Here is a 26,880-nt window from a genome sequence, read left to right on the forward strand (position 1 = left end):
ATATTAACCCCTTATCTGATATATGGTTTGTGAATATCTTCTCTTAAGTGTTAGGTTGTCTTTTCATTTTGTTGATGGTTTCCTTTCCTTTGCAGAAGTTTTTTAGTCTGATGTCATGCCATTTGTTCATTTTTTCTTTTGTTTCCCTTGCTTGGTCAGACATGGTACTTGAAAATATGTTGCTAAGATCAATGTCAAAGAGCATAGTGCCTGTGTTTTCTTCTAGAAGTTTCCTGGTTTGGGGTCTTACATTCAAGTCTTTAATCCATTTTGAGTTGATTTTTGTGCACAGTGTAAGATAATGGTCTACTTTCATTCTTTTGCATGTGGCTGTCCAGTTTTCCCAACACCATTTATTGAAGAGACTCTCCTTTCTCCATTATATGCTCTTGGCTCTCTTGTCGAATATTAGCTGTCCATAAATGTGTGGATTTCTTTCTGGGCTCTCGATTCTTTTCCTTTGATCTGTGTGTCTGTTTTCGTGCCAGTACCATGCTGTTTTGGTTACTATAGCTTTGTAGTATATTTTGAAATCCAGGAGTGTGATACCTCCAGCTTTGTTCTTTTTTCTCAGAAATCCTTTGGTTATTCGGGGTCTTTTGTTGTTCTGTATAAATTTTAGGATTCTTTGTTCTATTTCTGTGAAAAATGTTGTTGGAACTTTATCTGATAGAGATTGCATTGAATCCTTTTGTGTTTTTATCGAGGCTTCCTTAGATGGGCATGATAGATGAAATCATTGGCCTTTGGTGATTGAATACATTCTCTAGCCCCGTCCCCTCCTCACGGGTCAGGGTGGAGGTTAGCAGGTGGGAGGGTGGTAGGACTGAAAGTTCCAGCCCTCTGATCACATAGCTGGCTCCACTGGAAACCAGCCCCCATCCTTAGCTGCTTTCCAAAAGTCACCTCATTAGCATAAACTCAGGAGTGGTTTAAAGGTGCTTGTTATGAATATCAAGACACCTTTACTACAGGAAATTCCAATGGTTTTAGGAGTTCTGTGCCAGGAATGGGGACAAAGACCAAATATATATTTATTATAAATCACAACATTACAGTGGGCCTGAGGGAAGTTTGTAAGAGCAGCATCCTGGATGGTTCAACTGATAGTTCCAGATAATAACAGATCTGGGCTGGCAAATCCCAAATGGGCCTATAAAAAGCCAAGAAGGTTGAGAAAGGAGCTGTGTAGGGCATGTGGTTCTCAGATCGCCCGTGGGAAGCAAAGCCTGAGGAGTGCCTGGAGCCAAAAGGCAGATAAGACCCCAGGACCTGCCCCAACTGCCTACAGGGCCACCCTCTCCAGAAGTTTGATATTTGATTTCAATTTCTTCTAGTTTTACCATGGTTTGAGCTCTTAAATGTTTTAATTTATTTGGAATTTATTGCTATGGACATAAGATGATGCATTATTTTTCCACATTGTTGACCAATGCCAGTGTGATTAAGTAACTATTTCTCTTTCTTACTGATTCTTGATCATGTTTTAAAGCATAAATTAAGTTCTTGTATGTAATAGGATAAATTCCTGTCATTTCTAGCCAGTTCTATTTACGTATCATTTCTTGAATTATTATTATATTAAGTTTTAGGGCTTTATGAGATATTTGACTAGTTTGGTTTCTCCATTACTTCCATTTTTCAGAATACTCTTTGATGTTTTTGCCTGTGTATCTTGCCAGATAATCTCCATATCCATGCTATTAATTTAAAAAATACCTAAACAAGGAGAAGGAATAAAAAAAGAACTAAAAATTTTAAAAGGCTACAGAGATTATGTTTGGGACGCAGCACCTTTACAGTACTTAGCTTTTTAACCCAGAAATGAGGCAGGTCTTTGTAGTTAAGACTTTGGCTAACGTCTTCGGAAACTCTGAAGTTGTCTTTATACTTTTCGAGACTATTTCTGCATTTACATTTTTATTAGTGTTGATCTTGTATTGGTGAGTGAGATCTTTTCTTTCCCTTCGTTGTGCTCTGTAGGAAAGCTACAGTTAGCTTTCCTCATAGCCAATTTATTGCTTCATCTTATTAGTTCCGAGACCCTTTTAATTTATTCATTTGGACTTTTCAGGTATACAACCACATTATGCTTAAGTAACAATAATTTGGTCTCTAATTTCAATATTTACTCTTTTTAAAAATTCATGTCCTATTGCATTAGTTCAGAAATTCCAGAAAATATTAAATAATAGTGGGTTATAACAAGTAACTTTCCTTTATCTCTATTTTAACAGGAATGTTGTTAGTGTTTCACTATTAACATTTATTCTTGGATTCAGCAAGCATGTACTGAGTGCATTCTAAGAGCTGGGTTCTATGCTAGTGCTTGGGATATAAGGTGAAGAGAACACAAGATCCAGCCTCCAAGAACTTAACACTGGTTTGGGGTTTGACACAGGCATTCTGTTTAAGGTCAAATAATTAGTCCAGCCATGTTGTCACCAAGAGCAGAGGCAGCCTTAAGGAGCCAGCCTTCTTATCTATTTTAGGTTTGCGATTAGGATTGGGTAACATATTTACATAGTGTTTTTTTTTTTTTTTTTATGAAGATTAGCCCTGAGCTAACATCTGCTGCCAATCCTCCTCTTTTTGCTGAGGAAGACTGGCCCTGAGCTAACATCTGTGCCCATCTACCTCTACTTTATATGTGGGATGCCTACCACAGCATGGCTTGCTAAGTGGTGCCATGTCTGCACCCAGGATCCGAACCGGTGAACCCCGGGCCACTGAATCAGAACGTGCGAACTTAACCACTGCACCACCGGGTGGGCCCCTACACAGTGCTTTTTTGAGATAATCATGAAATTCACCTCTGTAGGATGCTCATTTTGATCAAACTTAGTTGTTCATGATGGATTATTATCATAGGCTTTTATGAATATTCTTCATCCTAAAGAGCAGCTAACTGCCAACGCCTTTCATGATGTTTGTTTCTCTTAAATGGCTTTAGTATGTGTTTTCCCAAAGCCACTTCCTGGATCATTCCACTTCCCAAGAGGAAGTATCTATGGAGAGAAGATGTCCTTTGGAAAGAAGGTAGGTTGTGAGTGCAGGAAAATCTAGAAGCTGGGGCTCTCAGATACTCTGGTATCTGAGTAAATATCCATACAGTTCTTGTACTTTATGCATACAGCCATTACCTTAATTCAGGAAACTGTAATGTTGTACCTCTTCCCAAGGAAATTCTTTTCATATGTGTTGCTCCAAGAACAGATGAGGTAGCCTCAGTCATGGGGGCAGGGTTGGGATTGTGTCACCTTCAGTCCTGGGCATTGCTGGCTGCTGAAGCCTCCTCCACTCTCTCTTCTCTCTTTCCCCTCTAACAGGTCCCAGATATTCATCTGAGAATCCACTCATGCAGCCCAGGTACTTGGAGGGAAGCTGACCTCTCTCCCAGCTCTAGCTGGGAGCCCCAGCAGGACATTCCCCTTAGTTTGGCAGTACCCGGTTTAAGGCTGTCATGCAACCTCTATGGTATGAGGTGAAGGAAACCAGGATTCTGCTTGGAATGTGGAGAGTGGTGCCTTCTCTCTCCTCTGGACAGTGTGATGTGAGCCTATGTCCTGGGATGGTTCCAGCCATGTCATCACCAAGAACAGAGCCAGCCTTAGGATAAAATTGACCCCAGAAAGCTTAGGGCAGGAAGAATGGAGAAAAGCCCCGGGTCTGAGTTGCTGATTTCAGTCATGCTGAGACCCACCCTCTCTCTGGCCTTGCACACAGTGAGACTTGCCTTCCTTTCTGTCTGACCGGATGAGGTGCATCTTCTGTCATGTGCAATAAGCCACACCCACTCGATAACCAGACATTCTTCCTGTATGCTGTGCTCAGGAACTGCTCAGTCCTGAGACCCTCCACTCTCTGTACCTTGCTGTTCTCAGGGACAGGTAGACACAGAAGCCCTAAGCAGGGAGCACCCTACGCACTTCACATCCCCAGCTGAGCAGAGCAGGCACCTCACTGCTTGGCAAAGTGCAAAGAGAGGGCTCCGAAGAGGAAATAGTGTGTAATTGCCTTAGGTTTTTATAATTTTTCCCTCTCTTTTTCTCTATTTGGAGGCACAGAAATAATGATTCATAAGACAAATGTGTAAAGATACACACTTAAAAAGCCTAGCCTCTTGGCAGAAAGGGCTTGGGGGGTGCAGATGACTGGTGCAGGGAGCTGTGGTGTAACTCAGTGTCACAGCGTGACAGTGTGCAGCTACCATGTCACCTAGCTGTTTCCTTTTTGGTGTCTGAAAGGACTTGCCATGAGGAAGTGTCCTTGGCACTCAGAACATGCTCTGTTAGGTCACAGATTAATAACTCCACACAACAGTGGCAACTGGACACACATTCTTTGTTAAGTGAAGTTGTTTATTGTTAGGATTTTGACAAGCAAGACTCTACACAGGAACCATAATACCCACAAGGCGATCTTTATGAAATGCCTGTGTCAAATTGAATGGTGGAATGAACTTCACGTATGTGTTTTTCTTGAGTTCTCATTTTCAATTTTCTGGGGGAAATGGAGCCCCCGCTCTCCCAAGGTAGCAGAATCGGGAGACAGACTGGGGGGGGGTCTGCTGTTGGGGGCCACATGCTTGCCCCTCTGTCACCTCCCCTCACTGCTGTCCACACCCACCCAGGTTCCTGGTGCTCACACACACATTTACACATGGGGAAAGCAAAGGTCACGCATGTTGTAGAAAACCAATCATACTGCATTTTCTTATAAAATGAGATGAAAAAATAAATCTAAACACACTTTTCAAGTGTCACTCTTCTTTAAACTTTATGTATGTTAAAGTTCTTATTTTTCTTTCCAATATACTCTACTTAGAACTTTTAAAAAGTATACTTTCTTTTTTGGTACCTTTTGTTTCCCGTGTTAGCCTTTGAAACATATAAAATACATCTCACTAGAACTCTTCTGTGCAAATAATAAACCATCTATGTTATAAAAAAGGCCATTTCAAGGTTTTCACAGTGGCTGCTGTCAGCTGCAGTCCCTGGAAGATGCTCCTAGAAGTAGTCCGTGGTCTGCCCGTTTAAGGTCCTGTTCTGGCTGAGGGGCGCTGGGCAAGAATTCGCTGTCCTGCTTGTCCATCTGTAAACTACCTCGGGAGAACTGTAAGACACTTCCCAGCCTGCTGACCAATGAGAGGGAGGAAATCCAGTTGAGTGAGCTGAAGGTAGGCAGGTTGAAGATGGACGACAGGAGGGTTGTCCTACTGGTGCTGGTGGGTTTTCTCTTGGAGTCCCCAGGACACCCTTCCAAGACAGCCTCTTCTGGCATGGAGGACCCTGGGGTCTGACTGCTCAGTCCCGCCAGCAGGGTGTCCTCCCTCAAAGGTACGCCCATGTCCACTGTGCTGGGCTCCCCGCTGGCCTCTGGGGAGCAGGATGGCTGTTGCGTGTGCCAAGACACCGGCAAGGTGCAGTCCTGGGAGAGGGGTCCAGAGGTACTAACGCTCTTCTGTTCCGCCGGTTCAGTTCTCATTTCTCCTGGGAGATGTCCCTGAGCAAAGGTCTCTTTGGGAGCATTGAATTTCTTGGGGGACTTCTTGGTGAACTGGCGTCCCAGCTGAAGTTGGGTGGGGAAAAGGCTCCCCTGCAGGGCTTTGAAAAACAATCTGGAAAGAGCATATAAAAAAGTCAGCTATCGCTGTGGTGGTGTCTTTGAACTTTCTGAGACTCATACAGCGCAAAAACACAGATTTTAAGATGCTCTCAGAGCTCACTTAGTACTTGAGAGACAACATCCTTGATACCCACCTGGGCAGCAGCGCGGTGACAGACGTTAGGAGACAAGTCAAGTAAAACATGGGGTCGCCCATTAATATTTGCATTGTCCAATAAGGGTTGGACGGAGGATAACAAGTTGCACACGAAGCATTGTAAATCAAAGCCACAGTGAAAAATAGAAGGATACTGAGGCCACAGGCTGTCCAGTTGAGCCAGGTCTGAGGGGGAAAGAGAAAGACAGGGCTTTTATTTCAACAAAAATGCACTGGTCATCCGTGAGTGGGTGTGATGTTCTAAGAGCTTAGTGAAAACGGGGGTCTTGGCATGGCTGACTGGTGGGGCTTGGGGAAGCCTCGGGAACCTGTGGACCACCCTGGACACAGGTGAAGAGATGGAAGTCACGGTGTGAGAGAAAGGAGAGAGGGAAGGGAAGCACGTGGTAGAGGAGGAGGGAAAGAGGACGGGAAGGAACTAAGTGCTGCCAGCAGAAGTGTGGGTCATGGGCTGCAGCAGCTCCCACACCAGGGGCTTGAGCACATGTGGCCAGCCCATGGATCTGTGTTCTTTCCCATTACAGTGAGGCTGGCTTTGTAGTCCCCTGTCTGCTTAAAAGCCTTCTAGATCTCATGGAATCTGTATGGAAGAGTGGGACTGGCAGCATCAGCACCCTCTGGACCACGCCTGCCATGCTTACCCATGTCTTGGTTTCAATACCCAGGTGCAGCAGGAAGGTGAACAGTGCGATCGCCGTGATGAGGGTCCCCCAGGTGAACACGTCTGTGTCTGAGTCGTAGTAGGCCTGAAAGATAGCAGTGCTCTGTGCCTGTGGGACGCTGTATGAAGCTGATGGGAAAGGCTGTGCCAGGTGCCAACTTACCAGGTAAGGAACGAAAAAGCACACCAGGCTCTGGAAGGCAGCGTCGGCCATGTTCAACCAGAATGTACGCGGCCGATATTCCTGAGACACAAAAACCAGCACAGAGATTACAGGGAAGTGCTCATCTCTTCAAATATGTTTTTCATCATGCTACAGGCCAGTGACGAACAAGTCATGCACCCCAGGGAAACCTGCTCATTCAGGACTTTGGAGAGGGAGGTCCCAGAGGGCTGGCAAGAAAACACTACACAAATGCCTGCCGAAGCACCTTCAGCTGAGTCACCACTGACAGCATCTGTACCACAAGACAGCCACGGCAGTTCTAGGTCAACAGTAGGAAGATGAAACTGCTAAGTCCTATGAGAGAACATTTCCTTAGAGGAGACACAGAACCTGGAAACCAGGGCATCCTCCTCCAATTTGAGTCCTTCTACTCCTACGTGGTCAGGGTTTTGTCTCCTTTTGTTGGTGGATCCCCTAGAATGTTTCTTAAAAGTGAGGCTTTTAAAATTAGATCATGGATATGTTTTAATGTTAAAATAAAAAAGCTGTATACTAAGGGCAAAAATGACCTTGATAGATGCTGAGTCTTCAGTACCTGGGTGACTAAATTTGTGTGTGAGTTCCTGAGCAGCTGGCCGGTACTGGCCTGCAGAAAATGCACTGCAAACAGACAGAAGGAGAATCTAATGAGCGCCTATGAAAGTCCTGCCTAGGCTCTTCCTGTTGGTCATCTAACCACAGGACAAATGCCCTGAGTCTTGGTCCCACAGCCAGCCGAACAGATGAGGCCTGGCTGAGTAGAGGCGACAGTAACAAGCAGAGGCCTTCCTCACCTGCCTGACCCTCAGTCACCCGCACCCATGCTGCCTACTTGGTGGGAACCCAATGTCAACAGAGATGACCAGGGGAACTCAACTCATAAGTAAATGAACTCTGAATTAGAGTATATTGTAGGAGGTATGGGGCTCCATTCCCTTTGCACACATTTAATAATTCCAATTAGCTTAAGAGAAGCATTTAGCTGGCTTACATTGATGGCTGGCTGAGAATAACTGGTAATTAGCATGTCAATCTATGGCATGCATTGATGCAAACATGTATTTACATCTGTTTGTATTCACTTGTTCTTTCAACAGTTTCCCTAGGGGTTTATCTTCTTGTTAATTCCCATTCAAAATAAATCACATTTTTGGGGGGATTGTTTTAGAAAAACCCCTGCCAGGCTGCAGAGATCCCATGTGACCCTGATGTAGATTCCAAATGGGCTTTCCTTGGGCTTCTAGAGATTCTTGGTGTGGATACAGTTCTCACCTCACTATACACTTTTTTGAATCCTCCTCTCTTTTTTAAGCTTTATTGAGGTAAACTGACATACAAAAACTGCACACATTGAAAGTAAACGACTAGTTGGGTTTGGACACATGCATACACTCACGATACCATCACCACAACCAATCACCTCCCTCGGCTTAATGCCTTGCATAGGCAAGTAGACAGAGTTCATTTTTTTCCTCTTGCTGGTCAGATTCTAGGATTTTAAGAATCTGTCTCAGGGTGTCCATTTAAAGGGAGATGTAGGGACTTGCACTTTCCAGCAGCTGAGCGTGGTGGGTGGGAGGCCCAGGAAACAGGAGGTAGAGGCAGGAGGGAGCCTCACCTCCATGTGCTGGCCACTCCTATAGAGCTGTGGCTCAGTCAGCAGCACATAGGCTGGCACGTCCTTGTCCAGCACCCCAGTCACGAGCTGGGGAAGCGATGAGAAGAGCAGATTAAAGAGGATCAGATACCACTGGTCAATCATGGTGGATGCAGAGAAGCCACAGTAAAACTGGAACCAAAACAGGAGGCCCACGAACATCTGAAATCAAGCCAGAAAGAGGGGAATGAGCAATTCTTCGTTGCCCTTGCAGATTCTCATCCGAGAGATCTAAGGGTTTTGCAGAGTTTGACTATAAAGATCGAATTTATAGGCAGCAGTTTCCTCCAAAGACAGTCCTAACCTTGTTGCCTTCTGTCTCTCCCTCCACCTCCTCCCTGTGCTCTTCTCATTCCCCTCAGTGTGAAGGACTGGTAGCACGAGCTGGGAATTCCCATGATCAGCCCTTGGAGGGATGAGCCGCAGATCATTAATGGAAAACAAAAACGGGTCCAGCAAAGTCTGAAGGCTGCTCACATTTCAAGAGGACCAGCTGAGTACATCACCCATTATGGTTTTTTCCCTAGTATTCCTCCTCTGTGACCCTAAACCAACCTACCTGTGCCATATGCCAGGTCTTTCCTCCCTCTTTAGTTATATACCCTTTTTGCTGAGGAGCAGTGAGCAATTATTGGCTCCCACGGCAGAGAGGACACAAGCATGGCAGCGAAGTCAATGATGATACCAATATTGCTGCCTTGACTAAGCCCTGATATCCACTGGGCACTCTGCTGGCAGATGAGTTACAGGCATTATTGCTGGTTCTTACAGCTACCCTCACTTTGCCAAACAGGAAAGTGAGGTTCAAGGAGTTGAACAGCCTCCTCAAACCCATGCTCAACAGGAGGAGGAGTTGGGTGGATCTCTTCTCACTATTACTAGATCACTGAGTATCAGGGGCCAGAGTGCATTTATATGAGGGGCATGGCAGTTTAGCAACTGCCAAGCATTCTTAGAATTATTAGCTGTGCAACTTGGCACAGATCATGTAACCCCTCTCTGCCTTAGTCTCCTTGTTCATGAAATGGGCATACCAATGATACTTAGCTATGGGGTTGTCATGAGGAGCAAATGAACTAATGCATTTAAAGTACTCACAAGAGATCCTTGCACACTGTAGGCACTCACCTATGGTTTGCTGTTGTTACCATTAGCAGTAAAATTATTTCACTTGAGGCTCAAGCAGCCAGTGTGCTTACCCCATTTAGAGAAAAGGAAATTAGGTGCAAGATATTAAATTATTTGACTATGGTCATTGTATAAGTAATAAGCCAACTTGTTTACTCCTGGACTCTGGCCTGACAGACATGGACAGCCCCAAGAGAAAACACGGTAGACGAACATTCTCTGCTGGGCTCCATAGACAATGGCCTTGGTTTTGTTTCTGCAGTGGCCACAGTCTACCTATCTGACCTTGATTCAATCACTTAACCTCTCTGAGCTTCGGTTTCTTGACCTGGAAATGGCTTGAGATATAACCTATAATGATATAACTTTGATATAATCTATAACCTATAATGACATATTCTCCAGGTCCTGTTTCGGCCTAAGATTTAATGCAACGTTTCCCCTCCACACTGAAAACGGACAAACTTGGATTTTTCATTGACTTTCTTCCCTTTCTCACTCCCACGGCTGACTTTCTCTCACCCACCCCGACAGGCTTAGCCTAATGAATCATCAGTGAGCAAGTGCAGTCAGGAGAACGAGGAGGAAAAGTACTTAGATAATGGAGACTTTTTTTCTTGTACTACCAAAAAGCCTTCTTCCCAAACCACTGTTGCTATGGAAACTTTTCTTCTCTGTTCTTTATTGGAAAGGAAGGCCAACTTATTCCTAAAATTAATGACTTTCTTACTTTGGGAGGCAGAGTGATCATCCTTGAACTCCTCAAATAGATTAAGTGCTTGTTAACAGTGGCCCTGCATTTTTTAAGGAATAAAAATAAGCACCTCCTTCTTTCTGTCCTCTCCGTTAGCTCAGATTCATCTGGTGGGCAGGAGGCTCTGCCCACTCCAGGTGGCCACTCTGGCCCTTGTTTGCAACTGAAATGTTGAATGCCTTCCCCTCAGTCTGAGAAATTTTCATTAGGAATTATGAGGAGCAAAGCTCAATTCCCAATGTTGTTGTTTCAGATAAAACAAAATCCATAGAAGGCAAATAACTTGCTTAAGAGCGCACAGCTAACGAATGACAGAAACAGGGATAAGATTCTGCCCCGACCAACCCCACTCACCCTTACTCAAGGCACCTGTCCACCCCTTTGGGAGCTGGGAACCTCTAGGTTTGCAATTGTGTGCATAGGGCCTCAGTGCTGGGGATGCAATGCCAGGTGGTCAGAAGTGAGGGGGAGTGATCAGCAAGGACAGGGGCAGCGCAGCCCTGCCTCGCTTGGATACAGTCCCAGGCAGAATCTAATCTGAATTAATTTCCAGAACTCAACCTATCAAATCAGACAGGCCCTGATTGGTCCTGAGCATTTGTATTCATTTGCTAGAAGACATTTCAAAAAATGGTGAGAGTGAGGGGGCAGGAGAGGATGGAAAAAGAAAGGTAGGTCTAAATCTCCAGAGCAAACAATTAAGAACATGAGCAAGAAGTGTACTGATGGCAGCTGAGAGTTAGCATGGAGATTTTAAATGGAATTACATAAAAAAATAATAAAATAAAAAATATATCTTTTAACGTATTTTATTCTTTTTCAGAAGAGTACAGGATGATCTTCGCTGTGGTATCCAACGTGGTAGATTTATGGGACTACTCTGGAAGGTCACTGATGCCAAGAGTTTACTTATTTTGTCTCCTTGTTTGTACATTCAACCACAAGCTATCAGAGGCAAGGGCAACAAGCCCAGGAACTTCTCAGCAGAATGTCCACACCTCACTTACAAGTAGGGCAAGTTCTGAAGTGGCCATGCTGTCCATCAGGGAGAGGTATGGAGAAAGACTCCTGTCTTCCAAGTACTTAGTAACGAAGGAACTAAGAGTCAAATGTGAGGATCCATGTGAAATGGACCAGAGCCCTGGATCAGAGCCCCTGGAGAGACAGAACTGTCCTCAGCCAATCAGGCCTGGACCTGACCTGACTGAAGGGGCAACTCCAGACAGAGCTGGCCAGAAGGGGCGCATGTATCCTGAGAGCACAGGAGAGACTGTGGCCAGGTCCTGTTGGCGGTTCCCTTCCTGCCAGGCCCAAGCCTACACCTTGACCTGGGACTCGCTTGCATGGCCTGTTGTGGGTGTGTCCAGAGGGAGGCCATTCAATATCGAGATCATAGTGTGACAACGTGCTCCTATTCTGACTCCAGGGCTGCCAATCACACACCTACTTATCATTTCATTTCCCTGGCCACTCTAGAGAAAGCAGTGATTGGAGGGCTTCTATCTGTGGACACCTCAGCAATCTGCTCCTGAGAAACACGTTAACACAATGGTTAAGAGCTTAGGGGTTGGACTGGATGGACGGGGGTTAAACGTGGCCTTGACTGCTGACTACCTGTGTGACCTTGTGCAGACCACTAGACTCATGATCACTCTACTTTTCGTTCTAAAGCACTAAGTGGATGTTCTTGTTTGATCTACCTGTTTCCACAACCTTCTCCCTTAGAGGAGCAGCTACCCTTAAGAGCCTGTGAGCTAGACATCTGAGCCTACAGGGTGCAAGGCAAGGCCAGGCCAGGCCTGGGGTAAATGCACAAAGGCCAACCAATGGGAAGCCGTGAGGTGGCCCGCTGGCTGCATTTGGGTGATAGTCCTATGAATCTCAGGTTAGGCCTTTTGATTCAAAAACCCTAAAGACTGGTGGTGTCAAATACCTACTGTGTTTTTGTAGAAGAAATACAGCACCATGTTGGCAAGTCGGGAATAGCACCAATGTCCGTGAACAATTAAGAGTCTCTGGAGGTATCGGAATCTCGGCACTGCAAAGTCGCTGGCCATCACTGCCTTGAAATGGAGAGGAGTTCTCATTATTGGTGATGTCTCACTCCGCCTCATGTCTGTCTTATCTCCCCCGAATTCAAGGTAGAACATGGATGGAGAAATCCAGTTTGGAACACGGTGTGCAGGTGACTGCCAAGGCTCGCTTTACCATTGTTTCCCTTATTATCTCCTTCAAATAAAAAAATTCAGTCTCGACAAGCACTCTAGTTCAGGGATATCACCTTATAGGACTCATTTAAGATTTCCAATACATGTAATTGATTGATTTTTAAAAGTGTTTGCTTTGTCTTTCCCATGCTTTCTTTCATAAGCCAAAAAAAAAAAAAAAAAAAAGCGGAGATGAGCACAGTTTCCCTGCTTTTCTCTGCCCTCTGATATTTTATTCATCTAAAACATATTAGGATCTCAACCCAAAGATGAACCAAAGCTGTCCCTTTTGTACATGTCACAGACAGATGGTCAGCTGTCCTAGGAGGTGCATTTTGGGTCATTCTCCTCAGGAGTCAGAGGCGATAAGAGAGGCAAGGCCCATGGCTCCACTGATATCCTCGTAACCCAGTCCCAGGACGGCCAGTGCGGGGCACTGGACGTCGACAGGAGGGAGTGGGGACAGCAGGCTGCCCCTGTCAGCAGGAAAGATGTGTTGGGGCAGGAGCTCCCCTTCGCTTCCTTGGGCACAGTGCTCTGCACAAGTAAGCTAACCAGGCCAGACCAATGACATCAAAACGACACCTTTTGTGCCCAGAAAAACTTGGAACATACCATATAATGAATTTCTCTATTTGGAAAAAAAAATCAAAGAAAATGTCAGGAAAAGACAGATTTACACTTATCTTTGGAGGGTTATTCCATACAAAAATGTAAGTCTGCTTTTAAAATTTAACTAATTTCCCTACATTCAAATAACACCCAGAAAAGAGCACAGCACACTTGAGGTATTCCTTTCTGTGAAAGACAGTAACGTCTTTAATACATGGCAGACGTTTGAAGCCTCAGAACTTCTGCTTTTTGAACTGAAGGATTTAAAAGAAAATACTGTCTCTATACTTCTTCCTGTTAACACATAGGGGTTTGAAGGGCTTTGTGCATTCCTTAATTTATTATTCACCATTTATTGCATTATTTATTTCATTTGTTTCATTATTCATCCTCTCAAAAATCATTTATTAAGACCCTTCTATTGCCAGACTTGGACCCATGAGACAGGGTCCCTTCCTCAACAGAGTTAGTCTAAAAATTCAGCCGAAGGGATGGTTGTCAGAAAGAAGTTAAAGAGAGGAATGCGAGGTAGACCCCTAGACTGTCTTTGAAGAAGCTCCAGCCCTTGGGAACTGCAGATGAACCCCTCCTACCAGGCCGTGCCTGCCTCTCCAGCCTTCTGCCACTCCTTCCCACATCCAAATCTAGGTCCTAAACCCAATGCTTGCCCTTCTGTCAAGGTGGCCTTCCCAAATGCTTCCAGCCAGGTTAGACCCTCCTGTGAAATATCCAGCACAGAAAATAGTGTTTCTCTTTCATAGCACTTATTACAAATTAGGACTATTTGTGTACATTTAAAAAATGTCTTCCAAGGATGAGCCATAAACAGCCAGAGAGAAGGCAATGACTCACATTGCCTTTCTCTGCTTCACTTACTCCACGAAAATATACTTATAGACATAGGCAGACATATTTACTGCACATTGCTTCATAAATAGGAAGCTTCTACTTCTTATCTTCTACTTATTCTACTTATTCTTCTACCTTATCTTCTACTATTGGCTTAGCAGAAGGCGAGTATCAGTTGTATTGAAGGCCAAACCTTTAGCTTTGTCAGACAGAGCCAACAGGAAAGCCAGGACAGATTGTGGCGTGACAGGACAAGGGGCCAGTGAAGGCCAAGTGGCCACACAGGACAGCCCTGATTGGTCTTTACCTGCATGCCCTCCTGGCCTGAGATTCCCACACCCACATCTGCCACCTGGATCATGCTGACATCATTGGCTCCGTCTCCTAGAAACAGCACAGGCAGGAAGAATCGTTTAAGTTGAGATGCACAGGATCAGATCCTGTTGGGTTGATGGGTCTTTACAGGGACCGAGTCCTGTGAAAGGGTCATGGGCAGAGCGAAGAAAAGGCACTGCAGTGTCTGCCCTGAGAGAACTGAGTGAAGCTGTCAGAACATGGTGTGAGGTCTGGAACTACCAGCCACACTAGGAGATGTTGGAAAGGAGGCTGGAGTTATCCCTTTTTATTTAGTATTCACTCTACATCATTGGCTCATACACCAACAGAGCCCTTAACACAGTGTCTGGGACAATGAAAGATGCTATCATCACCTTCATCATTATTATTTACTGAACTACCCTGGTCTTTATCTCATGTACAGCACATTAGTCACAGCTATTCCAATTCATACTTACAGGAGCAGTTTTCTAAACTGAGAGAGGAGGCTAAATTCTGCCCCGCAAACAGAAGAGTTCTTTCTGCACCTTATTACCAGCTAGCTTATTAGCGACTATGCTCACCTGTGGGCTCTCTGAGGGGGCAATAAAGGAGAACTTCTATTTATTCAGTCAAACTGCCAATAGAAACGTGTAGGAACACAGGGCATAGGTCAGAGCTCTCGACACCTTTGGGGAAAGGCAAGCAGAGACTTAAAGTCATTGTTACTCAGTGATAGTGACCATTCTTGGAAGGGGGCAGCAGAAAGGGCCAAAGCATGGAGAATCTCTCAAGCTGCAAAAATCCAAAAGCACAGTTAAAGTCAGAGTAGCTCATAACATGCCTACAGGATGGCTCTCTTCTGTGATTTTTCCGTTCTTTATTGCACTGAGTCCAACACCAGCGATCAGTCAGTATTTGTTGAACTGAAATTCTGTGAAGCAATAGCAGTCTCTACAGTTCTTCCCAGAATGTCCCATTCACAATGAGACACGGCAGCCTCCTCTGTTCTCTGTATCATAAACCACTGGATGCCTGGGAATGGATCACATCAGTGTTCTAACTCATGGTCAAAGAAACGAGCTAAAGTTCTGAGGGGTCATTTCTTTCCCTTTCCCTTTTGAGATTCTATTTGTTTCTTCTTTTCTTTGTAACCAGCCAAAGCTTCATCTCCATTTTCTTAAATGAACACCACACATCAGTGATTCAGTGGCTGAGCCAGGCACTGACCAAGCTGTGACAATGTGGTTTATCAATCACATCTTAAACCAGCCTTACCAGGGGGACACGGATCCTCATGTCACCACTTAGGACAGGAACTCAGAGGAGCAAGGTTGGCGGTGAGCATGCAGACATGCAGACCCAGCCTGAAGACTCCTTAGCTCCTGCCTCCAACACTTGCCCAGGGAGACCAGAAGGCCCTCCAGGCACATGAGGGCAAAGGTGGTCCTGAGGCAGCTTCCCTCAGGAGGGCCCCACCCCCGGAAGAGCTGCCTGTCTTCCCTCAGCCTGAACCAGGGGACCACAACTGAATATGTGCTCACATCTGTGCCAATCTCACTCCCCTCCATGGCCCTCAGGATTTGCAGAGCTGTCTCCATGATGATCACATTAAGGCCACCAGACCTCGGACCCAGGTTCTACACTGGCCTCAACTCTGTCCTGATGAGGTGTCCCATGTGCCAGGGTGACAATCCTCACATCAACAAGTAGGGGCTGTCACAGACCTTTTGCAGAAAATACTGTAATTATTACTGATTGGTGAGGATGTTTTATTTCAGAGCCAACTCTCACCTGGGTGTGGCTTTTATATGCAGGCAGACCAAACTTTATAGCTGGGGATCATGGGGATTACCCTTTCCTCAGGCTACCTGCAGCCTTTCCTGGTTCTCACCAGCATGTGGCACTGCTGAGTCCCTGAACCTGGCTGGAGAAGACTTGACCCAGCTGTGGGTGGGATGATGCCTTGCAGGGGCAGGTCAGCACCATGTAGCACTGGAGAGGAACCCAGAAGGCTCTCCAGGCCAACAGTCTGCATGGAAAAAACACCATCAAACACACAGTCGTTAAGGAAATGGCATAACATTCAGCAACTATTCATATCTTAGGATGGATTTATTTAATTAGATGCTTGTCTTGGAACAATGAGCAAAGTAAAGCTGACAAGAGGCAATGGGAATTCTGATCACCAATCAAATCTGTGGATCCTTATGGCATTAAGAAGCCTTAGACTCCAGGTGGCTCATGGTGACCAGAAGAACTCGCAAAGGGCCTTCTTTCTATGCTGGCCTGGGATAATGCTTTGTGTGCAAGACTCTGCTATCGCTGTGGCTGTCTGGGATGGGCAGTTCTCTAGTCTCCTGTCTCCCAGGAAACAGTAAAAGCTCCATCTTCTTAAACCACGTTGTATTACTGACCTCCTAGTAAGTAGCTATAACTGTTGTTAATCTATTTTGTGGCTTTCACATCTAAGCTTTATATTTGGAACAGGCTGCCTGTTTCATTGCACTGGGTATGATTTTGTGAGTAGAAAAAAAAGCAAGGAATCATTTTCCCATTTTATAGTATAGCATGGAAGGGGTAGGAAATTCAGGATGCATCAAGAGGAAGCAGCTGCAAGAGATGGGGGCTGCTCATTCACACACAGACTCATCAGGTCAGCCTCGATACTTGCCTATGGCCAGAGTCATGGCCTTGAGCTTGCTTCTGACCAGCTTCACCACCATGCTCTTCTGCAGGGGTGTCGACCGACAGCAAAGGACTGACCGGCACTGCTTAGCGAGGAAAAGAAATTTATCCTCTAGATTTTTCTCAAGGGCATAGGCCAGACTTCTCCCATCAATCACAAGGCTTGGACTGGGGTCAGAAGTGGTAGACGTGGAGGGGGCGCCGAGAGGGGAGAATCCCACGCTCATGTTGTCCATAGTCTTCTCAGGAGTGCTGCAGGGGCTTGTGGACCGCACGTAGTGTAGGCACTGGTCCAGCAGGGCTGCGCATGCCTCCTAAAATGGACATGAGAGGACCGTGCAGTTCACTTGGCTGCATGCAGACCAGGTGACCCTCCCCACACATCTGGGTCTGACATTGTCCAGGGCATCAGGCTGCAGGTTCTGCCCAGAAGGCCTCCCTCCAGAAACTGGGAAGTTAGTTGAAGAGGATGACTTTCCACAGAGAAGAGAACGAGCTGGTCTAGGGTTTCTATAAGATTTTCCTTTATTTCCCATTATACCCTGTAGAGGTTGAAAGAGAATGCCTTCACTTTGGGAGGCCTAACAATTTTGTGGCTAGATTGCTCGCTGATTAGGCAGAAGGGGCCTCACATGTACTTCTCCATAGTTCTCTGAGGTCCTCATTCAGCCCCTGAAGAAGTGTAATCATCAATGTCTCTCTAAGCTCTCCAGCTGACCAGGAAAATGACGTAAAAAAAAAAAAAGCATAATTACTAAGCCTTTTAATTGGCAATGCTCTTCCAAAACTCTATCTGAATTCCAGAAAGAAGAGGAAAACTTATGGAAGAATCTGCAGGTCAGGGGACAGAGACATCGGAAGGACAGCTGTTTCCAGGAACAGACCCACTCTGGGGAACTCAAATGGTTCCTGGTCCTCCATGGGCAGTGAGCCCACCGAGTTAGTGACCAGTTTCCTACAGAGTATGGAAATCAAGCTGTGTCCAACAACTTCTTACTAAGGACCTTTTATATTTAGGAAAGTGAGGGAGACCAGAGAAAAGAGGATTGGAGAAGACAGTTAGCAGCCTTGGGGCGATAGGCAGGCAGCCAGACATGCAAACACACATAGTCACACACACTCATGACCACAGCAAGTCGCAGATCAGAAGGTGAAAAGTGTTACTGGATACAGACAGGGAAAGATTTGCTTCCAGCGTGGGGTTGAGAGTGGTAGCAATTGGGGAAGGCTTTGAAGAGAATGTGGGACCTCAACATAGCAATCCCTGAGTTCCCTGGTCCTAGCACAGAGCACTGACAAGGTAAGATGGAGCAAGCACACACCACCCTGTCTCCCTCACTGATGCAGTGATGGCACCTGGACAGAATTCACAGAGCACTTATTCAAGGACTCTGGAAGGAAGGAAGTAGTAGCTGTTGGATTAGGGAAGAAAACCAGCATTCCAAGCACAATGACCAGGTGGCTGAGTTTTCCATTTTCACTCTGGCAGCCTCTGGTCTGGACCCATCATAGAACCTGAGAGTGGGTACCAATGCAGGGACAGAGGGAGCTCCAGGAGAAGCCCTGCGGGTCTGGTTGAGGAATGGAAAAAGGAAGTCCCCATGCTCAGAGAAGATAGAAGAAATTTCATTTTAATTTATTTTTCTCTATTCTCTTGACCCTAGCCCCAGGCAATTTTCCCATGGTGGCAGTGGAAAGAACAGCAGTGGCAACAGGACTGTCTGTGCTGAAGATTCTGAGGGAGATGGACATTCTCTTCTGTCCGTGAAGCTGTGGTCCCACAATGGCAGGATAACTGTTGCCTTCCTTCTTTCTGTTCAACCCTCACTTGGCCCTGGAGGTAGATGTCAGTGCAAAGTACAAAGCAGAAAAAGGTCACTCAAACCCCAGCTTCCTTGACATAGGACTGAAAAGGGGAGTCCCAGAGAATGGGAAAGTACTGGAAAGACTGTGAAGAGGGAGGAGCTTGGCTAACTGGCCCCATGATGTGGTTTATTAATTCCTGCGCTCACCCACAAGCTGTGCACTCATGGACATAATCCTAAACAGCATAACAAAGACTTTTCACAATTGAACTCTGGGGTACATTGTTACTCAAATTGCAAACTGACCTCAGGGTGGCAAAAATGTGAGACAGATTCTAACAGCTGGGCAAAGGCTGAACAAAACTGACACTGAAACCAACACAGAGGCTGTTGAGAGCAGGCAGCCTGAACTCAAGAGGGTTGATCACCTGTGTAAAAAAAATCCACATTCTTCACAGAATTAAAAAATGACCAGAATGTCATTCAAAATGCCCACAATATAACCCAAAATTTATCAGCACACAAATAACCTCAATGTATGTGGAAAAAGACAATCAACAGAAGCCAATGCCAAGATGACACAGATAGTGGAATTATTTGGCAAAGGCTCTGAAGAAGCCTTATTCTCCAAGAGGTAAGAGTGGGCATTCTGGAAATGAATGGAAAGGAAGTCTCAGGAAAAATATAGGAGATATAAAGAAGAACCAAATAGAAATTTAAAAAACAAAAACACATTAACCAAGATAAAAAGCTCACTGGATTCTAAATAATTTATGTAGATACTCTGCCCTCAAGGAGGGAGACTACAACTCCACATTCCTTAAGTGTGAGCTATACACAGTGACCTCCTTCCAAAGAGTACAGTATAGAAAGGGGTGAAAGAATTAGTTTACAGTGGAGAAACCTGACAAATATAACATTAACAATGATAAGTCATGTTGATATGATGTACCGTTGATATCATGTGATGAAATGATGAAAATGGCATTTTGTCTGTGGCCTTCTTCCCCTAAACCCACTGCCCTACTCATGAGAAAAACATGAGACAAATTCCAATATCAGGGCATTCTACAGAATACCTGACCAGTACTCCTCAAAACTGTCAAGGTCATCAAAAACAAAGAAAGTTTGAGAAATTGTTGAATCCAAAAGAGCCTAAGGAGACACAATGACCAAATGCAATGTGGTATTCTGGATGAGATGCTGGAACACAGAAAGAACATTAAGTAAAAATTAAGGCAATCTAAATATAGAATGGATTTTAATAAGTAATAATTTACAGATGTTAATAATAGGAAACATTGAGTGTGGATTACATGGAAACTCTCAGCACTGTCTTCACAATTTTTCCTTAAATCTAAAACTGTTCTACATATATCAAGTTTATTTAAAAAAAAAAAACTCACTAAATAGGATCAACAGCAAAATAAAGATAACGAAAGAAAAAGTCAGTGACTTCAAAGAGAGATCAATAGAAATTATCCAATTTGAATAAGAAAGAAAAAAATTGAAAAAATGAAGAGAGCATCAGGGATCTTTGAGACAATACCAGAAGGCCTAACATTCACGTTGTCAATCTAACGAAGAAGAGAACATGTGGTGCAGAAAATGTGTTTGAAGAAATGATGGCTGAAAACTTACTGAATTTAATGAAAGACATAACCCCACAGATTCAAGAAGCTTAGCAAATCCCAGAGTATAAATCTAAAGAAATCCATGCCAAAACAGTCATAATCAAACTGATTAAAACTAAAGACAAAAAAAATGCTCAAAAACAGCAAGAGAAAATGATTCACTAGTCACAGGGTAACGATGATTCAGATACTGTTGATTTCTCACTAGAAACCGTGGTGAAATAAAGACATTCTCTGTTGAAGATAAGTAAGAGAACTTGTTGGTAGGAGACCTACTTGAAGGGAAGTGATAAAGGAAGCTCTTTCAACAAAAGGAAAATTATGCTGCAAGGCAACCTGGAAATCAGGAATTAAAGAAGAGCAACAGAAATTGTAAATATTTATGTAAATATAATGGACTGTTCTTTTCCTCTTGAATTCTTTAAAATAGGCTTTATGATTGAAAGCAAAAATTATAATATTATCTGACGAGGATTTCAACGTTTGTAGCTATAATATATGACACCTACATCATAAGGGGAAGAGAAGACAGACATATGCAGTGACAAGATTTCTTCATTCCACTTGAAGTGACAAACGACTGATTCAAAGTAGACTGAGAATTTAAGTATGCACATTAATCTCTAGAAAAAACACTAAAAAACTTAAGTGATGTTGAAGAAACACAATAGACAAATTAAAATAAAATACTAAAAAATGTTCAAATAACCCAAAAGAAGATCAGAAAGGGAACGGAGAAACCAAAAACAGAGAATAATAAGAAAACAAAAAATAAAATGGTAGAACTGAATACAAACATATTGATAATTAGACTAAATGTAAATGATCTAAGCATATCCATTAAAAGGGACTGTCAGAATGCATTCAAACATGATCTACCTGCCAAAAAAAGCCTTATTTTGAATGTAATGCTATAGGTAGATTAAAAACTAAAGGATGGAAAAAGATACACTATGCAAATACAAATCAAAATAACTGAGTGACTGTGTTGGGGCAGAGAGTAACTATTTTAGGATTTGCAGGTCATTCGGTCTCTGTTGCAACTACTCAACATTGCCATTATAACGTGAAAATAGCCAATGATTGTACATAAGATCAAAGGCAAGGCTGTGTTTGAACAAAACCTATTTATAGAAATAGGTGATGGGCTGGATTTGGCCCATAGGTCACAGATTGCTGAACCCTATTATATAAGAATTAACCATACCATCTACAAACTGGATCTAACTGATCCACCAGCCAACAACAAAGCAGAATACACCTTCTTCTCAGGTGCGCGTGAACATTCACCAAGACAGACCACACCCTGGGCCATTAAAAAAATTAACAAATTTAAAAGAATTAAAATCATAAAAAGCATATTCTATGACCATAATGAAATTAAAACAGAAATCAATAACAGAAAGACAACAGGAAAATCTCCAAACACGTGGAAATTAAACAAAACACTACCAATTTTAAGACATAATAAAACCACAGTACACCATAGTATTGGTGAAGGGATAGACACATAGATCAATGGAACAGAACAGAAAGTCTATAAATAGATCCACACAAATAGAACCAATTGATTTTCAACAAAAGTGTAAAGACAATTCAATGGAAAAAAGACTTTCAACAAAAGGTGGTGGACTAATTGGACAGCTACATGTAGAAAAGTGAAGTTTGACTTAAACCTCACACCTTACACAAAATTCTACACAAAACAGATTGTGTCTAAAGGTGAGATATTAACCCAAAAAATTTAGGAGAACATATAGGAAACATATTTGTGGTTAGGCACATCTTAGATCTGACTACCTAAAGGATGATCCATAAAAGAAAAAGTTGATGAATCAGACATCATCATCCAGCTTGAGGAGACGCTTCAAGTGGGAGCTCACTGGAGGAATCAGAGCCCAGACCAGGATTTTACGAGAGGTAGGTACTCCCTACATACTGGGGGATTTAATTAGATAATGTGACTGGATGAAAACCTTCAGTGCCCATTGGGCCATCCATGAGACAGCCTACATTGTTGTGAGGACTTTGATGTGTCCTGAGCTTCCAGGTGATCTCATGAAAAAAATTTCTGATACTGTTGACATGGATACTTTATCAGGAAAAAGCAGGTTGAATTTTGCAATAATAAAGCCCAGATGTGTGTTCTTTGAAAGAAATCTAAGAAATTCCAGCAAATTCCGCACCCTCCAAGGCAACAATGAGCATGTTCTAAGTGCCAGAAACATAACACAGAGGTGCAAACAGAGAGGCAGAGGGAAAAGGCCCACCTCACAGTGGATGCCAGAAACGGAGGCTCCCTGGTGGCCTTCCCACAGAGCTCTGCTGTGGGTGCTGGCCAGGCACGTGGCTGCCTCAGGCAGAGCAGGGCCTCCTCCCAATCCACCTACCCGGGATTCAGCATTCAGGGTGATGATGTCCTCATCATGGTCCAGAAGTTTGCAGGCGTACGCAATGTTAATGGCTGTTTCTTGTTTGTCACCGGTGAGAACCCAAATCTGAAGTCCTGCTTGACGCAATTTAGTAATGGTTTCGGGGACTCCATCCTGTAGGCGGTCTTCAATCCCAGTGGCACCTGGTCAAGTGTACAACAGCGTGGGTGAGCCCACTCCTCACGTGCCCCCAGACCCTGATGGGGTGTGGATGCCATATACCAATACACCAAAGATGTCCGCATGGCCCTGTAGACTGGGATCTGCTTGAGATCTGACTCATTTGGAAGCACTCTTTGATGACTCATCATTTCAGGACAGTGGTGGACACTTACAACACCTTTCTTGACTTGACACAATCGAGGATGCATAGGAAGAACTGGGAGGCACTGAACAGACTTCCTTGTACCTACAACAAAGCACCTTCAATGCTTTCTAACTTTTAACTTTATAGATAACTTGGAAACAAAGCTTGTGGGGAAATGGTGGCAATGACCACATTCTGAGGGATGGAAAAGTTTTAAGAATTACCCATCCCACATAAAGCTTCTGGTGAATGACATCCACAATGTTTGCTCTCAGCGATGCTCGAAACAGACTGCACAGGCCCATTATTACTTGAAAGCAACATTATTTTGAATGTACTTTCCCCACAAATACAACGAATAAGAGGCGAGTTTTCCATTTAGGTCTCAGGATATTGGTAAAAATATACCACTCAGTGGGAAATGTGCTCTCTAGGCCAGCCTCAGTGTTTTCCTCTGTTTCCAACTTGGTGAGATGGTCTCTACCTTCCCTCTAGAGGTGTGTCATTGACTGAAGGCTCCTCATCAGCCCTGCCTTTCTCTTTTATGCCAAGCTGTTCCCTGTGCTGGGATGTGGCTATGAATGTGTCCCCTCCAAATTCATAGACTGAAGCCCTAATTCCCAATGTGACGGTATTAGGAAGTGGAGCCTTTGGGAAGAGATTATGTTATGAGGGTGGAGCCCCCACGAATGAGATTAGTGTCCTTATAAGAAAAGACACAAGAGAGATGATCTCTCTCCACCATGCAAGGATACAAAAGGAAGACAGCAATCTGCAAACAAAGAAGAAGTTCTTTATCAGGAACCAAACTGGCCAGTACCTTGATTTAAGACTTCCAGACTCGAGAATTGTGAGAAACGAATGCCTGTTGTTTAAGGCACCCAGTCTGTGGTATTTCACTATAGCAGCCCGAAATGTCTGAGAAAAGCCCATTCCCTTTCTCCTCCTAGAAAGGACCAGATGGCAGGCACAAGGAGGATGGAGTCAAGGTATAACACATGTACAAAAAGTGCCCATTTCCTAAATGATACCCTTCATTGTGCTTTCACAAATCACACATACGTGTAACCAAGGTCAGGATAAAGAGCTCCTCAGAAGCCACCTTCAGGGGCAAGTGTCTTCTGTCTTCCACCTCATGCACCCTGTGTGGTGTGTTGGACCTGGGCCTACCTCCCACTTGAAGAATGCACCAGAATGTTAAGTGGGACCTTGAGAAGGACCCAGAAAGGAGGAGGGGATATCGTACCCCAGCTGCCCTCTGCTCTGAACCATGGAGTCCCCATGGGACGGACCAGGCAGAGGTGTGGGGTTCGAGGTCTACTTAGGAATGAGACCGCATTATGGTCCATGCTCACTGTGAACACCTCCCTGACCACTCAGGCACCAGGAGGCCATCTGGTCTTGGCCTCTCCACTCTCGCAGCCCTCTGGCTCTAGCACGAGGAAGAGTGTGTGCCTGGTCTCTGACTCCCTATCTTCACCATCCAACAGAGTCGTCATTGTTCAGCGCATCCTAAGTGTCATTTCTTCTGTGACATGTTCCCTGACATCTGGTGAAAGAGGGTAGGATGATCAGGCCTGCTTCCATGTGTTCATAGTGCCTTGTTCATACTTAATGCTAATAATAATGATTATGGAATAATCACAATGACAGCTAACTTTGATGGATTGCTATCTGCCAGATAAAAATTTGGGCAGCATCCCTAACATCTGAGTACTACAATTATCCCCATGATACAGACGTGCAAAGCAAAGGTGAGGGAGGTGAGCCTGCAAGGAAAGGGCCAGGATTCCAGGCACAGTATGTCTAATGTCCCAAACCTCTGAACCGCACGTCTGCTCTGGGATAATTCTTCCATGATGGTGTGGTGATTCGTGTATAACTCATTCAATTGTCACCCTTCATTAGACAGCAACTTCCTACAGAAGAGACCGTGTCTCCTGTCTCTGTATCTTGGCCACTCAGCCAGGGCCCCTTGGTAAATGCCCACCAAGAAAGAAAGCAGGGAAGGCCTCACAGATGAATTCAAGGGCAGAGGGAGTTTGCCCCTTTATGGAAGACCTAACACCTTGAAAATATAACTTATTTATTTCAGGACTTAATTGGCCAAAGTAATGGGCCCCCCACTGGGTCACTCAACTGACCCTCACCTATATAAAGTGCAGCTTTGAATCAAACACAGAATATTATTGATATTAGAAACAGAGTTAGGGAAAGTATGTTTGTCTCAGCATGAAATATGGCTGAGGATAAAGAGTAAATACGAGGGAACAGTCCTTTTAAAATGATCTGGAAGCACAGCATCTTTCTCCAGCTCTCCAAGGTAGCTGTTGTTAATATAATGTATGTGACTTTGAGTAAATGCCACCTTCTTTACAACCTGATCCTCGGGAGAACCTGGCATTTTGGGTATTATAACAAGGGTGCAAGCTAGTGCCTCCAGGCCTCCCTGTGCTCAGATATAGGCAGCTGTTAATGGGAGGGCAAAGCTTTCACCAACTGAGGAGTTTCAGATGACACTTGGAGAAACTAGCAAGAGTGCGGAGGAAAGTGAGCAGAACATTGTCCTTTGAATTTAGGTTCTTGGCCAGAACATTATGGAAAATAACATTTCAAGAACACAGCATGAATGATAGTCTTTCCTTTGTGGTTCTCTGATGTTATTGAACATGAGAACCTAAATGAAAAGATCTAGAAAGGGGTATTTGGCTTTGGGATATTAAAAATAGAAACAGCTTACTTCACATTTCTCAGAAATGAATCTGAGGAGCTGGGACACAGTGCCAGTGGATAAAGCTGTAGGGAGCATGGTGGTGGTGGCTCTCCTGTTTTCCAGCTCAGGCCTCATCCTGAACCATAAATATCCCAGGCTGCAGGAGATGGTATGTGTTTAACAACCAGCTTGCAGGAAGAGGCTGTCTGATGCACTTGCCCCTTTCTGTGATGGAAATACCCTCACCTTGGCTTGGATTTCAAGCTAGCAACATAGCGTCAAAGGCTATGCAACGTTCCTGAAAATTCATGCAACACAGCAAACAGTGATTGCAAAATTTCCAAAAATTTATCAACAGGGTCTCACCAACAGGCATGAGCAGGCCCCAGTACACTGCTGGTGCCCACTATGGACAGTCCAGTGGTTCCTATTTTTTTTTTAAAGTAGCACTTTCTTTTTTGTTTTTTTAAATGAAGATTGGCCCTGTTCCTAATCTTCGTCTCTCTTTTGTTTCCTCCCCAAAGCCCCATTACATAGTTGTATATCCTACTTGTAAGTCCTTCTTGTTCTTCTATGTGGGATGCCACCACAGCATGGTTTGATGAGTGATGTGTAGGTCTGCACCTGGGATCTGAACTGGCGAACCCCAGGCCGCTGAAGCAGAGTACGTGAACTTAACCACTATGCCACCAGGCAGGTCCCCCTGGTTCCTGAACTGACCCATCTCAGAGCCATTCTAACACACTCCTGGAGAGAAGCATCAGCCTCAGGATGACAGTGGAAGGTGGCTGAATCTGAATTCTGAAAATCTTCACTAGCCAGGACACAGACCTGACCCCAAAAGAAAGAATGGGGACAGGGATAAATAGAAAACCATACTTGTAGAAGTTTACATAGTTGCCTGAGTAAAAGTTACAGAATCCAAGCTAGAAAGCAATTCCTGTGAAAAAGATCTAGGAAGGAAGACTGATTTCAAGTTCAGTATAATCCTAGGGTATACTAGGGCTATCAAAAACTTAGGACATGTTAACAGAGATATAGCATGGGGGCCGAGGGAGGTGATGAATGTCCAACTACCAGAGAAAGTTTGTAGAAGAGGCCAGCCAGGCTGTAACAGATGTGGGAGCA

The 26,880-nt window shown here is 44.3% G+C and overlaps 1 protein-coding gene across 1 annotated transcript in view; it reads right to left on the reverse strand.

Moving 5' to 3' along the window:
* Nucleotides 1-4,760: 4,760 nt before the first annotated feature.
* ATP10A (ATPase phospholipid transporting 10A (putative)) overlaps nucleotides 4,761-26,880 on the reverse strand; it is a 179,826-nt gene continuing 157,706 nt past the window's right edge. Inside the window, 10 exon segments of the mRNA XM_001917920.5 lie at nucleotides 4,761-5,040; nucleotides 5,042-5,620; nucleotides 5,763-5,950; nucleotides 6,427-6,531; nucleotides 6,610-6,690; nucleotides 8,270-8,470; nucleotides 12,128-12,253; nucleotides 14,166-14,242; nucleotides 16,848-17,175; nucleotides 22,691-22,875. Of these exon segments, the coding sequence (XP_001917955.3) occupies nucleotides 5,010-5,040; nucleotides 5,042-5,620; nucleotides 5,763-5,950; nucleotides 6,427-6,531; nucleotides 6,610-6,690; nucleotides 8,270-8,470; nucleotides 12,128-12,253; nucleotides 14,166-14,242; nucleotides 16,848-17,175; nucleotides 22,691-22,875 (1,901 nt within the window). The 3' untranslated portion in view covers nucleotides 4,761-5,009.

Source organism: Equus caballus, chromosome 1 (assembly GCF_041296265.1).
Source record: "Equus caballus isolate H_3958 breed thoroughbred chromosome 1, TB-T2T, whole genome shotgun sequence".
NCBI lineage: Eukaryota > Metazoa > Chordata > Mammalia > Perissodactyla > Equidae > Equus > Equus caballus.